The sequence below is a fragment of the Pantherophis guttatus genome, chromosome 7 (genome assembly GCF_059756535.1).
Source record: "Pantherophis guttatus breed Tessera chromosome 7, ASM5975653v1, whole genome shotgun sequence".
In the NCBI taxonomy this organism is placed as follows: domain Eukaryota; kingdom Metazoa; phylum Chordata; class Lepidosauria; order Squamata; family Colubridae; genus Pantherophis; species Pantherophis guttatus.
The window spans coordinates 37,303,431-37,320,823 of NC_142069.1; the positions used below are offsets into that span (position 1 = coordinate 37,303,431).

At 35.5% G+C, this 17,393-nt stretch overlaps 1 protein-coding gene across 1 annotated transcript in view; it reads left to right on the forward strand.

Moving 5' to 3' along the window:
- CCDC38 (coiled-coil domain containing 38) overlaps nt 1–17,393 on the forward strand; it is a 31,863-nt gene that overhangs the window by 7,767 nt on the left and 6,703 nt on the right. Inside the window, exons 5-14 of the mRNA XM_060694617.2 lie at nt 389–456; nt 2,523–2,686; nt 4,499–4,579; nt 5,357–5,568; nt 8,363–8,476; nt 11,274–11,355; nt 11,562–11,637; nt 12,806–12,957; nt 14,328–14,463; nt 16,701–16,915. Coding sequence (XP_060550600.2) covers nt 389–456; nt 2,523–2,686; nt 4,499–4,579; nt 5,357–5,568; nt 8,363–8,476; nt 11,274–11,355; nt 11,562–11,637; nt 12,806–12,957; nt 14,328–14,463; nt 16,701–16,915 — 1,300 coding nt within the window. The remainder of the gene's footprint in view (nt 1–388; nt 457–2,522; nt 2,687–4,498; nt 4,580–5,356; nt 5,569–8,362; nt 8,477–11,273; nt 11,356–11,561; nt 11,638–12,805; nt 12,958–14,327; nt 14,464–16,700; nt 16,916–17,393) is intronic.

The following is a 17,393-nucleotide window of genomic DNA, read 5'->3' on the forward strand; positions in this document are numbered from 1 at the left end:
CTTGTCTTCAGGAAACCACGAAATATGATGGCACATCTCTAGCATGTTCCTCAAAAGAGGAAAAGAAATCTTGCTTTTATGAAATATTCTACATAGTCATCTGCAAAATGGGTATTTTATAGTAGTTTGCTTGAACTACTCTGTAAAACTTGTGGGCTCACTAACTAAACTTACTGAATTCTTAATTTTGGCTTTATTTCTAGCATAGTTTCCTTATCCTTTGTTTGACATTATACAACTTTAGTTTAATATGTGGACAGACAATTAATATTTCAATTTTTAAAATGTCGATTTATTTGTATTAAGTCATTGATAACATATAGCTTGTTTTAAAAATATAGGCTGCAGAATATCAGGAGAAAAAAAATCACATTTTTTTTTTTTAAAGGTTGTCAAAGTGACAAACAGTCTATAGCAGATTACATCAGTGAAGAGAAGGAGCTATTTCTATTGGAGGTAATAGTTTTTATAAACCTTATAAAAATACTAGTATATGTGTATATGTTTCTGCAGGCATTCTAGAAAACCTTCACGATTTAGCTATTCTCCTAGGTCTCAGGTTAGGTTGGTTGGAACTCCTGTTGAATTGTATTTGGCTGTAGATAGTTGGATTTATTTTTTTTTATCATTCTTGCATTCTGTTTTAATGTTGTTGGCTTTATTGTACACTAAACTTGGTTGGAATTGGGCAGTATCTAAATTGAATAAATTAAATATCTACCTGTATAGCATTTCTCATACAGGTAGTCCTTTATTAAGACCATAACAACCCGGAATTATGGTCATAAGTCATGGAGGCCCTTAAGTGATCAGGCCCGATTTTACTTTTTTGGGGGGTGATCATTAAACAGATGCCCTAGTTGTTAAGCAACCGAGCAGTCGTTAAAAAAATCTATTTTATCCAAAGCGATTTTTTTTTTTTTGCTAGAAATCAAAAGAGCCCAAAACTGGCAAAAACCCCCACCAAAAATCCCATTCATAAAACCACAGGACACTGCAAACAGCCATAAATGTAATCCGGTTACCAAGCGCCCAAAATGCAATCACATGACCATGGGCATATGTGGCTGTCACAATTCCGGAAATGGGTCATAAGTTCCTTTTTGGAGATTTGTTGTAACTTTGACCGGTCATTAAATGATTATTTGTAAGGGAAGACTATCTGTATGAAAATTTTCAGATCTATATTATTTTATTAGAATATTTTAAGCTCACTTGAACATATAGCAGAACCCAACAGGGCATACCCTCATTGGCCCCAGGCCTTTGCAGAGCCTTCCCTTCCTATCTTCCCCTGCCACCTTTCAGTCACCGGGAATGTCCCTGGCTGTTTCCTATTGCCTCTTTGCCCACTAGAATTATCTTCCAATATCCAGAACAGAGCAGCCCAACTTATTTTCATACGCAGACCAAACAAACAGAGCATGTTTCAGTTAAAGCACAAACTACCTGAAATCAGCTTTTAACATGCACAGACATATATGTGCAATTTTACACATTCTTGTGCTATGGCATAATCATTAGGCTGAGGGAGAAGTGGGTCACAGTTAATGAGGAAAAGTGGACTTTGCTAGAATACCAACAAAAAAAAAAAACCATGGTGAAAAGATCCAGTTTGGAGAGCTGAAACAGGAAAATATTAGGCTGTTAAGAAAAGCTATAGTAGTTTGAAGACAAGCTGAGCAATTGCAGCTGATACAAAGAGAATAGAAGAAAGAATCCCGACACTTGTAGGGCTATTTTGTTAAATGGGATGTGAATGAACTAATGATTCCTCTTTATTAGTTACAGAATCAAGAAAAGGATATGATGGACTACTAGCTAATAATGCAATTTCAAGATTTTATAGACTTTTTAAAAAATAGAACACACGTAGTTGTATGCCAGCTCACATTTCTGAATCTATCATGTAGCAGTAAATGGTATTCATAATTTTCAAAATGGAGAAAGGTGACACACGTGTGAGAAATGATTGCAGGGAAGTAATTTGGGGGAAATGATCAATGGCTTGACAGCAGGGGTGAAATCCAGCAGGTTCTAACAGGTTCTGGAGAACCGGTAGCGGAAATTTTGAGTAGTTCGGAGAATCGGAGAGAATCGGAATCGGAGAATCGTCAAATACCACCTCTGGCTGACCCCAGAGTGGGGTGGGAATGGAGATTTTGCAATATCTTTCCTCCAGGAGGGGAGGGAATGGAGATTTTGCAGTATCCTTCCCCTGCCACACCCACCAAGCCAAGCCCACAGAGGGAAAAATTTTGGATTTCACCCCTGCTTGACAGGAATATATAGGCTTGTCTCTCCCACACAGATACACACAAAATCCAAGTCACTATTTTAAAAGCATATAGGATTTAGGTAATCAATATCTGAGTCTTTAAAAAAAACACAGCAATATTTAATCAAGTTCTTTTCAAAGGATTCATTGCCAGAGAAGTGCATGGGAATGATTTGGGTATGACAAGTTACTGTATGTTAAGATGTTTTGTATATAACATTTTGCTATTCTTTTCTTTCTCCAGTACTCTGTTAAAGTAAAACAGCGCACCATGGCAAAGTTGGAGAAGATGGCAGCAAAGGAGGAGAGGAGGGCCAGAATTGCTGAAATAAAATTAGATGATGATACACTTGCATTTGAGGATTTTCTCAGACAAAATGATAGGAGCTCTGTAGAAGCCCTTAAATTGTTAGTTACAATTCTGTTTTTAACTCTACTGCTGACTGTAGTGGCCACATTTAGAGTGTGACTTTAAAGATTCATTGTCTGGTTCCCTCTTCTGTTCTCCCAAGTAAAAAAGCCGTCAAAGAGTCACTGCAGGAAATGGACACTCTGTCTTCTACCTAAATGCTTTCCTTAGCTCTCTGCTAGATGTGTTTCTTAGGTTTTAGGTAATTGGTCATCCTTGGCTTTTGAATGGTGTCATGGGGGTCACATTCTAAAATATTAATGCCCAAGAAAAAATATTGTGTTAGACCAGCTACAAGTTTGATTTAATTTAGCTTATATTATATTAAATAAAAATAAATATTATTAAATAATGTCTATGATTACCTTCCAGGACATTAATAATATCCTCATGTCACATTATAAACATTGTAATTCAGCAGTATTTGCAGGAGTTTAAGGAGCCAAACATAAGGCATTCAGGAACTGTACATTCCTGTTACAGAATATGAATAAAATCATACATAAAAGCCCATAGATAGCTGTTTTCTGAATTGCATCTATTCATTCTATACAGCGGGCAATTGGCATAAGGAGTCTTTACTTTTCCCTAATCCAGTTAAATAAACTTCTATTCACCTCTAGATTAATCCCACCCCACCCTGCCAAGATATCTCAAACCAGTCTTTACCCCAAGCATCATCATGTCTACAATGGTAACTCTGGGATTTATGATGCCCCCACATCAGTCGTTGCCACTATTAGTTACAAGGCAGAACTGCAATCGGCTTGCACACTCGTATACCCTCTGAGTCATCCCAAAAGAGACTCTGCTGCCCTAGCATCATGGTTAAACCAATTTTGTTCAAGTCCTTGCTTGAATAAGAAATTAATGTACTTGGGGAACTGCAGAATAGTGTGACGGCATGGATATGCATTTGAAAATAATGATAATTTCTTCCATTAGATTACTACCACTTATTAGATTTGGGATCTTTCTATTTATGCCATTAGATCTCAGATGTAATACTTCATAATCGCTCATTGCAAGCAGCTAAAGGGATAAGAACTAATAGGAACTAACAATAAACTAATTCAGTTTTAGAAATAGAATTCTATTACAAGTAAAGAAACTGTTTCTGTAGATGAGATTTCACTGTCTACCTTACCACACACAAAAGGAATGGGGAGTTTCCAAAGATTCCTGAAGAATTTGTTATTATAAGAAGAAGCTGATATTAGGACTCACCTACCACACAATTTCATTTAGGCAAAAGGGTTTACATCAAGGGAAATTTTATTGTGTTTTTCATTTTCAGTATTTTCAAGAAATAATAATTGCTGAATGTCATATTGGATTTTTTGCCCCACATTGATGAAAAATAAGTTTGATTGCTTGTTTTTTTTAGTTTTCTTTAAAATTATCCTCAAGTTAGTTTCTGGATTACCAATAGTTTATGCAACTATCATATCTTACTATTAAATTGAAGAGACAAAAATACCACTTCTTTCTTTATGTAAGAGATTTAAACTACACCGGTATAACTATTTTAATATTTGGAAAAGGGGTACTTTCAGGTGTTGACTCCTGGCAACTGCCTGAGTCCCTGCAATTTTCTTGGCAAGATTTTTGGAAGTGGTTTGCTATTGCTTGCATCCCAAGGCAGAGAGAGACAACAGGCACAAGGTCACCCAGCTGGCTTCATACCTACAATGATACTAGAACTCACAGTCTCCTAATTTCTAGTCTGTTGCCTTAGCCACTACATCAGATTGATTCTCTACTTCAATATGAACATCTCTGTATTAAAATAACATGCAGCCTTTTTCTAGGGCAACTCAAGAGGCAAAATACAAAATGGAAGTAACAACAGAACTGAGGATAGCAATGAATGAACTGTTCTCCCTTAAAAGGTGAACTCTTTCTTGTTGCTTTATAGAGAGATTTATGGGAAGGATTCTTGATGATGAGATTCTTAATATATTTTTCCACAATGCAGCATATTCTTGCTCATGAAGTTGCATTTCAAGTACCAGATACCTACACAACGGTCTTTATACATCTTGTCATACAGAAAGGCACCAAATGATCAAGCTCAAAATCTTTGTAATAATGTAATAAGCATAATGTATACTATTTATACCATGGACAACTGAGAAGTGACAGCTGAGATTCAGAAATCTGAATCTTTAGAACTATAAAATAAATGGAAACTTGAGTAGATGTTCTTATTAAGCTCAATTTAATACTTTCTATTCTTTTTATAAAGCATATTCAATTGTTCTTTTTAAAATTTCTGAACAAGTTCACAGATGTTTGTGATAAAGGACAGAAGGCTTCTTGATAAAATAATCTTCCCCAAATTAAAGTAATTTTGAAAAACCTTATTGCCCAGACATAGCACAGTAGCTCCAGTACTAATAAAAATTATTGTCTTTGTTCTTCATTCTGAGGACCCAGATTGTTCGGGACAATATGCTGACTCTGTAAACTGCTTAGAGAGGGCTGTAAAAGCACTATGAAGCGGTATATAAGTCTAAGTGCTATTGCTATTAGAAAACCATATACTGTAATTCAGGGAAAATACTTTACTCAGCTTTCTCAGGTATTTTTTTGAATGTCTGCTAAGCATTGTACATCTGTAACATCTTCTATCCCTTGTATCCCTTGTTCTCTTTTCACATGTGCAGTGAAATTGCAAACACTGAAGACCTTTTGAAGCTGTATTTATCCTATGAAGCTTTTTTGTTTAGTATTTCTCCCAAAGCATGGCAAGAGCAGCAGATGGCAAAGAGGAAGAAAGACCGGAAAAGAAGCCCATCAAAATCCCTTATTTCTTTCCCAGCACCTGCTGATAAAACCAAACTAATCTCAGCCTCCATTGTATTACAAAATAAAGCGAGTAAGTACACAGTTTTCAGTGGTCCAATTGACCATTTAAATTACAGTGTGAGGGAATACTGCTGTAATTCTAGCAAGCACACCAACTAGGAATCTTGAGTGATGCAAGGCTAACACATCTGGAACAAACTAAATTGAAAATATATAAAGGACAATATATACAGTGGAGGCAGGAAGTTTTAAAGTATGTAAAAAAAAGAAAGGGAAGCATTGAATTTCCATTAATATGAGATTGCCTGGTAAGTAAAGTTTCTGAATAACTGGAGAAATTTAGCATACTTCCACTATGCTCTTTTAATATATTCCCATCTCCTGCTTTATGTTTGCAGGGAAGGTGGCAAATAGGAACAAACAAATATGTAATTTAGACATGTGTCATATTGACTGGTTTACTTTGTAATAATTATGGTCCATGAGGCATAGTTTACTGGAATGGGATAATTGCCCTGCACTGGTTGTACCTGAAAGCACTGGGATATCCATAATATCCTTTATTTATTTATTTTATTTATTTATTTATTATTAAACTTCTATACCGCCCTTCTCCTGAAGGACTCAGGGCAGTGTAAAGCCATATTAAAACACATAAAATTTACAAAATTTAAAAACCATTAAAATCAAATATACAAAAATTTGGCCCACAAATTAAAAAACTAACATACACCCATTAAAATTCATATTCATGTTAGGCCAGCCCGACTTGTTGAAACAAAAGGGTCTTCAGGGCACGGTGAAAGGTGCGCAGGTCGGGGATCATACGCACATCTAGGGGCAGCTCGTTCCAGAGGGCTGGTGCCCCCACAGAGAAGGCTCTCCCCCTGGACGCAGCCAGTTGACATGCTGATTCTTTCTGGCCAATTTGTTTAATGTATCAGGAGTGTTCATGTTAACAAAAAGGAGATTAAGATGAATGGGGGCTCATCAGGATACTAAAACCACAATTGGAAAAAAGCCATCAATTTACCAAAAAGAAAAACCAAAAAGATGTACATAAGTGATGGAACTCAGACAGGTCATCAAAGAAAAAATGCATATGTTTTTGCCCTCCCAGTACTTGCCCTGTCAATTGGTGGTATGGTCGTCTCCTGGATAATTACTTGGCTAGCCTGTGTTTACTGATTAATGGTTTGTCCAGTGTTAATCCTGGTGTTGGATCCCTGCTTATCTAGCTGTAAAAAAACAAAGGTTAAAAAAGCTAAAAAAGAAGCAAACCTTTTTCCAGAACATCTCTTCAGCAGCAATCAATTCCCAGATAAGCAAGGATCAACAACAGGATTAACACTAGACAATCAAGCAATAAACAATACCCTAATCAAGAAACTAGCAACTCAGACAAATAAATAAGCATCAAACAACAAGGAACTACCAAGAAAAAAAACGAAAACCCAATCAACTGACAGGATAAGCTACTGTATATAAACAGGACAACGCTCCCCCTCCTGGCACTGTAGATGCTATTTAATTGAGTAGTAAAACAACTGTGAAATCAACCATGCTCAGAGAGCACCCTGGGTCCACAATAAGTGAAGTATTAAAAAAACTGAACGAAGAAAAGTATTGTCTTCTTCACAAAAGGAAAAATTGAAGATTCGGGAAATTATTGGATTAGTCAGTCTGGCATCACTATCTGAGCAGGTTCCAGAGGAGGAAATCACAAAATGGAAACATTATATGAATCAAAATTTGTCAAGACTTAGCAGACTAAATTTATTATAAAGGTTAGGTTAGATTGTATAACAATTAAATGTGTACAGTGTGACTCAAAAATTGTATTCAAAGAGCACTCTTGAAAAATCTTAATTTAACAAGAGAGTTATAATTCTAATCGATGCTATGTCTAGTAAAGTTGAATAAAGTTCTCTTATTGAATAGTGAAAAAGCACTCTTAGATTACTCCTGTACTATATTGGTTTCCTCGTGATTGCTTTTGGAGGATTTTGTTTTAATAGAAATTTTATCTAGGTATGTCAAGATATTATACTCTAAACTTGGAGGGAGAAAACTATGTCCTAAAAGAAAAAACTTAGTTGGAATAAATACATTTTGTCATATCCCAAATTATTGAAGATGCAAAAAAAAAAAAATCCACAACCCAGTTCATGCAGGAAGGAACATTATGAAGTATATACTCTTTTTTTTTAGGTCCTAATGATGTTTATATAGTGAAATGACTATAGTGAAATATTTATATAGTGAAATTGTCAGTCCTGTTTCTGGAATAATTGCTCTCTTTGGCTCTGACCCTTCTGTCCTTTTGGAAAGCATTTAAAACTATTTTTTAAACAGGCTGTGAGCCAGGATCATGTGTGATCCTGTTTAAATATTTAGAATATTTGTGTATTTCTCCAGGTTGCTGATTTTAGTCTATTTGCTTCAGTGTTTTAAAATGAAGTTTTAATCAACTGTATGCCCTTGGAGTAATGTTTGAATAGATAACTTTACAATTTAAATAAATAATTTGTAGTGGCATTACATCAACATTAAAGAAAAATCTAAGAACAAATCTAAGAACATAATTGTCCTGTTGATGTATGACCAAAATAATGTATCAGCGTTCTCTTTTGCTGCAACCTTCGTCTTAGTGTGACTGATTTTCCTAGGCTTCGTGCATGATAGTTAAGTCTCCAGTCCCATGATTTGACTATTTACTTTGACAACACTTTAATATCGGTTGCAGATTGCTTTCACTTCCTGTCAATGTCAGCCTTGTTTGGATTTAGCAAGGATTAATAGAGGTGATGATTTGTTCTTTTTACAAATATGTGACTCCTGTGTTATTTGGCTACTACTTTTAGACAAAATGGCACTTCATAAAGGGCCTCAGCCAGCCAAGAAAATGATAGTAGAGAAATCAGTCTCAGTCAACTTAGGCAAGCCAGAGGAAAAGGCACAAGTTTCAAGTAACGAAGGTAAGAAATAAGGAAGACCTTTGAAAGAAAGGAATCTGGGTTTTGGGTGAGATTTATAGTAGTGGCCAAAATTGTGGAAACCTTTTGGGAAAAGTATATTTTTGAGGTTTGATGGCTAATAACACCAATTTTGGGGGGGGGTTTCAAGGTAATCATATTCTACTGCTGGAATGGCCTGGGAATAGCCCAGACCTTAACCCAATTGAAAATCTATGGAGCCAACTAAAGAAACCTGTTAGCCAGAAGCGACACAGCAATAAATCCCAGTTAATAGAAGCAATCATTCAATCTTGGTTTCACATTATAACAGCTGCAGAACTAAAAGACTTGGTTCACTCCATGGGAAGATGTTGTAAGGCCAAAATTCATGCTAAAGGTTACCCAATTATTAACTGATATGGTGATAATTTTTGTATATCTCATTTTTTCTATTTCTCTTTTAACTTTTCTTCTCTATACTGTAACTGCTATTCTAATAGCAAATCCTTCATAAAAGTTATTACATTACATTCTTGATTAAATTATCTTTCCATTGATATATAATTTTATGATACTATTCCCAAAAAAAAGTGGTGTTATTAGATAGTTTTAGAAAATACACTTTTCCCAAAAGGTTTCCACAATTTTAGTCATTATTGTATGGCTGATTAGACATCTCTATAAGCAGTTCTGCAGGTGGAGACAACACAGTGGTTCAATTGCCAACCAAGAGTTGCTTCTGGTGACAGAAAAGTTCTCTGGAGGCAGGAGAAATCAGGGGATTGCCCACTAGTGCTCTGGAAGAGCTTCTCCTTGCAAAAAAAAAACCAAACCTACCAAAACAAAACAAAACTTGGGAAGTAAGGGATTCACAATTTGCCCTGAATTGCTGTACAGTCTTTTTATGGACTTTTGATTGGCAAAAGGTCACCTTTTTAATCACTTCACAATTTAAGTACTTTACAATCTAAGTTATTCCAAACAGTAAAGAAGATTAAAGAATTTCAGTGTCTTCTTTTTGAAATTAAAAAACAGGAAAAAAACCTATTTTAAAGGATTTTAATTTAAAGATAAAAAGCTGATCAAGATTACAATATTGGGATGTTTTCAGTGGTGGGTTCTAACCGGCTTTACTACTGGTTCTCTTGGTGCACATGCTTCGTGTTCGCAAGCACGTTGCGAATCAGCCCAGCTGAGGTGCGGCAATCCGCTCTGCCGCACTTCTCAGCTGGGCGGAAAAAGACAAAATAAAAGGTAGGAATAGCGCGGGGGTGGGGGTGGGAGGACCCAGCTCCCGAAGAAAGGGAACCGGTTCGGTGACGTAATAGCGTCACTGCTACCAGCTTGGCCAAACCGGGCCGAACCAGGAGGAACCCATCACTGGATGTTTCAAACAGAAAAGGAGGATAGTGATTTTTTAAAAAAAGAAGAATTTTTTTTTCTTTGATGAAAATATCTTTGAAAATAATAAAGTTAGTTTAACTAACAGACTGGACCACTGTGGGAAGATTGATTGTTTATATATGTGGGCAGTAATAATTGGTGGATTTTACAAAACAAGAAGAGAAGAGTAATATGAGCTAGACTATTTGACTAACTAGGCAGAGCCAACTGAGACATAAGAAGAAAAAAAAAGAACCATGCCTTTTATTCCCATCATAGTAACTGACATACTTTCCTTTCTCACCATGGCAACCACAAGAAAAGCTGTCAAACTGGAAGAAAGATGCAGGGGAGATTAAAAGAGTTGAAATTTACATAGTGTTATGATCTCAAAAAGAATTTTTATAAAATGATGTTTTATTGATACATAATGCCAGAGAAATTATTTAGAATGTAGAAAAGCATTCAAATGTATGTTGGAAACATGATGAAGGAACGTTTTATCATGCTTGATTAATATGTAAAAAGCTAAAAAAAAAATCCAATGCCTACTTTGATATGGATTATTTTAAAGATCAACATTCAACAGAAGCCAGAACTTTTTCTTTTAAGATTAATGGATAAATCATTAGAAAGAAGCCATGAAAAATTATTTCAGTATACAATCATGGCAGTGAGATTACTGTATGCACAAAGATGAAAAGAGTTGACACTGCTCATTATGGAGGGATGGTTGAAGTCAACAGATTTTCCTGAAATAGATGAATTAACTTCTTTGATTAGAGTAAAAACATGTTTATATTTATTGCTGACTCCACGCCTCTTATGGACTTTTTGCATAAAAATGAAAAAAATGAACTTGTGACTCATGGTTTGGTGATTAAACAGGATAGGTTATAGAAAGAAGCATAATATGATGTAACTTTAGAAAGAAAATATATTTGCGCTTAAAACTGCTATGAAGAATATGAGAAGCTGCTTCTATATACTTTTTTCTTTAATTTTTTTTCTCACTTGCATGTTTGCTTTTTCTTTGTTCATTATATGAAAATTCATTAAGATTTTAGTTGGACAATCAGTACTTATTACATAGGATGCTTCCATTTTTGTATAAGGGCTAAGAAATATCACCAGTTTGCACTGAGACACCTGGAGGTTTTAAGGGATAAAAATAGATGTTTTAATCCTTGCAGAAGTTTAATGTACCTATTTTGCCCCTTATTACAGCAGAACATTCTGCAAGTATTCTAGAGGCCACCAAAAATTTAAAAAGTAGAATTGGGAGTTATTGCTCCCACAGGCCATAGGGCAATCCTTTCATGGTGGATTCATTTCTCCACTGTGTATGATATAATTATAAGATAAAACAGGATATAATTTATCCTGTTGCTAAATAAGAATGATATTATATGTTTCTTTTTCTTCTTTTTTGCAGGAGACTACAGGTTCTTTAGAAAGTCATCACAAGGAGCACTGGACGCAAAATTCATAGATGATACATATGTATCATCTGAAAGGTGATAGCAATCTGAATTCGGAAAAAAAAACCAAATCAAGCTCATCTATGGATACCAACTTTCCTCCCCTCCCCCTTCCCTTCCCTTCCCTTCCCTCAGGTGGAATCTTTACCAAGCATAATCTTCCTGCTTGGTAAACACTTACTTGGCAAGCTTCAAGGTGTACACACAAATTATATCCAAGTTAATTTTTCTTTTAATAACAGTGGTCTAAGTGAAAACAGCTTCTCTCTATCATCAGAAGACACTTTTAACTTGGATGATATCCAGAATTGTGACAAAGTAAGACATTTATCTTTAAAATATACATATCTCAGAGTTAAACTGTGGGGTTCTTGGTCGCTAATTTGGTTGTTTGCTTGCAGTCGTTTCATTACCCAAGAGTTGCCCTATTCCACCAGCTCAGTGACCTTGGGCCAGTCACTGTTTCTCAGCTCAATTCATCTCACAGGCTTATTGTTGTGGGGAAAATAGGAGGAGGAAGGTGTGTTGCATATGTTTATATTTGTATTTGTAAAAATAATATAAAACTGTTTTTGAAAAAGAAGTGTGCCTCTAGATACTATTTAATACCCACAACCTTTCAGATATCAGCTACATAATCTGAATTACTGTACAGTGCTATAAGAATCAAAGCAGCAGAAAACATTACCTAATAAATAAATCAAAGAATTGATTGATTTGATTGATTGATTGATTGATTGATTCATTCATTCATTCATTCATTCATTCATTCATTCATTCATTCTATAATTAAAGTATTTAGACTAGAAGGAAATATTTTGTTTGTTTTATATATTTTATCCAGTAGTGGATTCTTTTATCCTTTAGTGGATTCAATCCAGTAATGTAAAGAAAGAGTGGCAGAACCTGGGGGCAGAGTTAAAAGAGGGATCAGCCTAGAATCTCTAATAGTCACAAGCAGTTTAAGTCCAACTGTCTTGAATCCCATTGACTCCAATCTAACAGCTAGCAGGAAGATTCTCAAATATTTGAGTCTTCCTGTGCATAGGCATGAGTAATAATAAATCAGTTTAATTGGACCTTCATGTAGACCTGATCTTTTGCACCTGACAAGTAATCCCTGAATTTATTTGTGTTCTTTATAGCAAACAGTAGTGTCTATAAATATACCATAAACTTATGTCAGTGAAGGACATTATGCAGCACTTCAATGCATATCAGCCACCTGTTAAGTCAGTCACATTTAAATAGGTTTACAGAAAATTGGTGGCATAGCAAACCATACAGTCTGCATAATATATAAATTGACAAATGAAATTAATGGGTTTTTTGCTGATTTAATAATGAAGAAAACATAGTCCTTTATTGCCAGTTGAGTATAATCCTCAAATGCCCTCCTTTTACCATATTCCCATTTTTTTCAAAAAATGTTTGCAAACAGATGTGCCATTCCAGATACTATGCATTACTGTCTCTCCTTCATTAGGAGACAGAGATATATTTTAAAGACACAGAAGAGTTACTTCAGATGTTCAGATATCTTGAAGAGCAAAATCTTTCATTATTCCAAAACATTCAAGATATTAGTGGCACATTGGAGGAAAGCCAGCAGAGAGAAAAAATAGTTAAGCAGCATGTGTAAGTTATTAATTTAATAGGATTGTTTTATATATTTTCAAAGTGTGAACATACATACACGCTGATAGCAATTTGTGCTCCAAACAAGCCTATTGAGATTTCTTGATTTTAGCCAGGAACAGAAGCTGAATTCAATATTGTGCTCTCTTTCAGGCACAGCTGACTAGCTTAATTTTAAGCAGGGTGTTGTGTGGAATGGTTTCAGCTCTTGAACAGTTAACACAGGGAAAGGGATTTAATGTTAGAATCGAGAAGCTAATAGATATGACATATCTTAAAAATGTAACGAGTTTTGGCTTTAAAATGAATAATCTTAATAATTCAAGACTTTAGTTAGAGAATTTCAGGGAGAGAACACACTGCCTTCCCCCCATCACCTTTTTTTAAAAAATGTTTGTATTACATGGAAGCTATCCTCCACAAAAACTCTTTCCAGTTCAAACAAAATAACATAAGGAATACAACATTGCCCAATGAAATTAAGATTATTGTATCTGGAAATAATATAATTAGGAAATGTAATAAGAGGATATAATTCAGAATTTATATTCTTACATGAATAAACCATATTTTCAAATGAGTCAGTTCTTGTGAAACTGCAAATAAGTGGCATATGTTGCTTTAAATCTTGTGATTGTGGCACACCAATACAGAACTAGCTCAAAAGATGTTGGTGCGTATGGCAAATCATAATTCCATGCAATGAAGTTGGTTGGACTAGCAATTGAATCTTAATCAAGTGCTGGTAATCAGACAAAACTTCTACCCTTCCTAAGAATAGCAGACTATGCAGGCAGGCTTTATGGCACATGAGAAAAAAAAATTACGATGGGGTTCAGGGGGAGAACCTACAGAGCTGCCACAGCTGCCCCTCTAACATCTGCCTCCTATAGAGGCTGCCTTCCTCTGTCCAATGCAGGATAGCTCCCCACTCCCCTTCAATACAATTGATGATCATTCTATTATATACTATTCTACCCAATGTATTCTTTTATACTTTTCCACCACTTTTCCTAAATGATGTTTTTAATTAAAGAAAAAGATGTCCTTTCTAATTAAGGGGTTTTAGCTCTTAATAGCAAATTATCTGGATAATTATTTTACAGCATTAGCCAGTTTATAATGACACTGCTACAAACTCAAGACCATGTCTGCCAGAAATCACTCTATGACAATTTGCAGGAATCTCTGAGTCAGGAAATGCCTATTAAATCAATTTGGTCTTAGCAAAAATGTTTTATTTCCTCTGAAAAATGTTATTTCCTCTGAAAAATGTTAGACTAGAAAAACTCAATGAGCACTTCAACTGTTTAAAACAGACAAACTAATTTAAAATTCTAGCTATAAAGTTTTATGCTCTCTTTTAATAGGGAACAAAAGGTAAAGCGCCTTAGAGACAAAAAAGAAGCTCTAATAGCTGCTTGCCTCAAAGAAGATGGGAAAAGTGCTGAACTGGCATTAAAAGCTAAAATGTTTTCTTCAGGAGAATATAATCCAGCATCCATGGTAAGTTTGAATGCATCAACCATCTTCATCATAATACAGATTGTTCAATCCTAAAAAGATAATTCAGTTTGAACTGAGTTTGTATCTCTTACCTGTATGTAATACCCTGGGAGCCTCAGACACAGCACCAGGTCACCTTTGCCTAAACCCAGAAGCTAAGCAGGGTCAGGCCCGATTTGTTCTTGAATGGGATAAATATTAAGGTTTTAGGTTGGACTGGAAAATCAAAAAACATCCCAGAAGGCAGCAGTGGTAAAGAGCTGACGCCAGGAATGCTGCAGGGTTGCATACAGAAAGTCACCATCAGAAGGTGAGCTTGAACCGTAACTTTACAACCAACTTTTGAATAACATGTCCACTGTCACAAATGAGGGATGGGCTGACTCAGACTCATCATTGATAGACAAATGAAACCAATCCTGTCAATATACCAGTGGGCAACATTTAGTTTAAGAAGTGCTAGAGTGGCAGATAAATACTGAATAACATTACAGAGCATCTAAAATGACCATCAGTGATTTATTTTGATTAGCATTATAATATCTAATGATGGTAATTAAATGCTAGGTTTATTGATTTATTATATCCCATCGAATCAGGATCAATTCTTAATGACCACCCAAATTTTCTCCATGACAATCTGTTCCTAATCTGGCCCTTCAGGTCTTCTTCATTGCCACTGAAACTGAATCCATCTGCCTTGCTGTTGGTCATACACTTCTTCTTCCTTGTACCTTTTCTAACATTAGTGCCTTTTCCAACAACGAGGTAATTAGGTAAGGGAACTATAGAGCCAGAAGTTATTTAGGCTACAATTGACTTACCAGTAGATGATCCCCAAGGTCCCTTCCAACTCTTACGTTCTATGATTCTATACCTGAATACATGCAGATGCTGCACAGTGTACAAATCCAACTTGAACGTGTTCTAGCTTGAACATATGCAGCAAGGGGAGACTATATTTTTTTGCCTAATTTGTTACTCTGTCAAATTCCTCTTACAGTTATTTTTCCCCCTACATTCAACTGGCATTATCTTCCTGTTCCATACGTCTATTCCATGTCCTACATTCTGGAGAGACAGAATAAGTCTTTAATCTTTTTCCAAGTGGCACCTTTCAGATTCCTGAAAAGTAATATATCCCCCTACATTTGTGGACTGCTCAAAATGCAGTCTAGCTGCTGCTGAATAAACTTTTTATTTTTATTCTCATTTGAGACCTTCAAGTCATTCTTAGCCCTGATGACTGAATAAATAAGTCCCTGCAGTTTTCTTTGCCATACTTTCAGAAGTGCAAGTTGCCCTTCATTCTTCCTAAGGCTGAGAGAGAATGACTGGCCCAAAGTCCTCCAGAATGGCTTCTTGAATGAGCAGCAGCTATAAAATGAGCTGATAAATAAATAATAAATATTCTTTATTCACTTTTTGACAATCATTTCTTTGGTTCTTTGCTCTCTGTATGTATTCTTCCTTGGTGGTGTGTATGCCTTTCCATTTCTTATATGTGGAATTATTCTCTTCAAATCCTTACTAAACATTCTGGGGAGGAACAGTGGCTTCTTCTGCTGTTTTGCATGGGCTTTTTCCTTTTTGCTGGACCCTTCTTGAGCTGTTTTAGCTCAGTACAGAATCCTACCTACTGCTTCCCTTAATAAGTTTTTCCAGCTTTACCAGAAAAACCAGACCTTAAAATGGATTATGTCAATCCCCACATCACAATTCCAAGTGGTCAGAACAGCCAATCCCAACATTGAAACTGTTTCACTGAATTCAGGATGGACCACAAAAGACTAGGATGTTTTAACCTTGAACAGAATACCTCTTCTTCCAATGTGCATTGGGTTCTTACATCTGTGTTTGCATCCACATTGGTTTTATGCCTTTTTGACCACCAAACTGCATTTTTTTAACATCTATTCATTTGAATTTCCATAGTGTATGTTGCCAACTTTGTATTTTAGCTCTTGTTCGCTGAACGAATACCATTTTGCTTGTACATTATTTTCTTCCCTTTTAGCAATGTTCAGAATTATATAATTCTTACTCTAAATTTGGGGAATGTTTACCTCTAGTATTTAGCTTTAATATTTCACTATAAACTTTGATTCAGGATTTCTAATGTAACCTCAGAATTTGCCTTATTTTGTTTATGTATTTATTTACTTAATTATATTCTCTATTCCATTCCCAAGGTTAAGGGTAGTTAATGATATTAATTTTCTTCTTTATATCATAAGAATAAAATACTGGATGCACTTACTAAAAAAGTAGCAGAAGTATACGGAGTTTGCTGTGGGACACAGGAAGTATCCAGCATGACCTCATTTCAAATGCTAAAAAAAATAGAAATGCGAGTTTCAGAACTCTGTGAGATGTTTGAAATACTTCCAAAAGAGTATCTTGAGATCATTGAAGTCACTGAAAAGCTCAGAGCAAAAGAAAGGCGACAAAGGTAAGAGTTTGCCAAAATATAATCTCATCAATTAACATAATTTTAACTCTGAATTCCAACACCATTTTAACCAATATCAAGATTGGTGATGTGTCCAGCTTTTGCCCTAAAAACGTAGACAGCTTTAGAAAGAATCAACCATTTTTGTTTGCTGGATGCTTTCAGAATCCCTAAGGCCCCCTTTACAGTAAAACAAAAATTGTATGAGCAAAGTTTGGGTGAACAGCTACAGAATAATGGATATGTCTGAGGAGATAAGTCAGACTACAGAGAATAGCAGTCAGCAATGCTGAAACTATACAAGTGACAGAGAATATGGACAGAAAGAAAGATTATTTCCAAGAACCTCAACTCATGATTGGTGACATAATGGAAGATTATATCTGTTGCATTACAAATAAGTGATAATCTAAATACGGAGCCTCCATTAAAGGTCAAAGAGTGTTTAGAGGATTTAGAAATTAAAAAAACCACATGC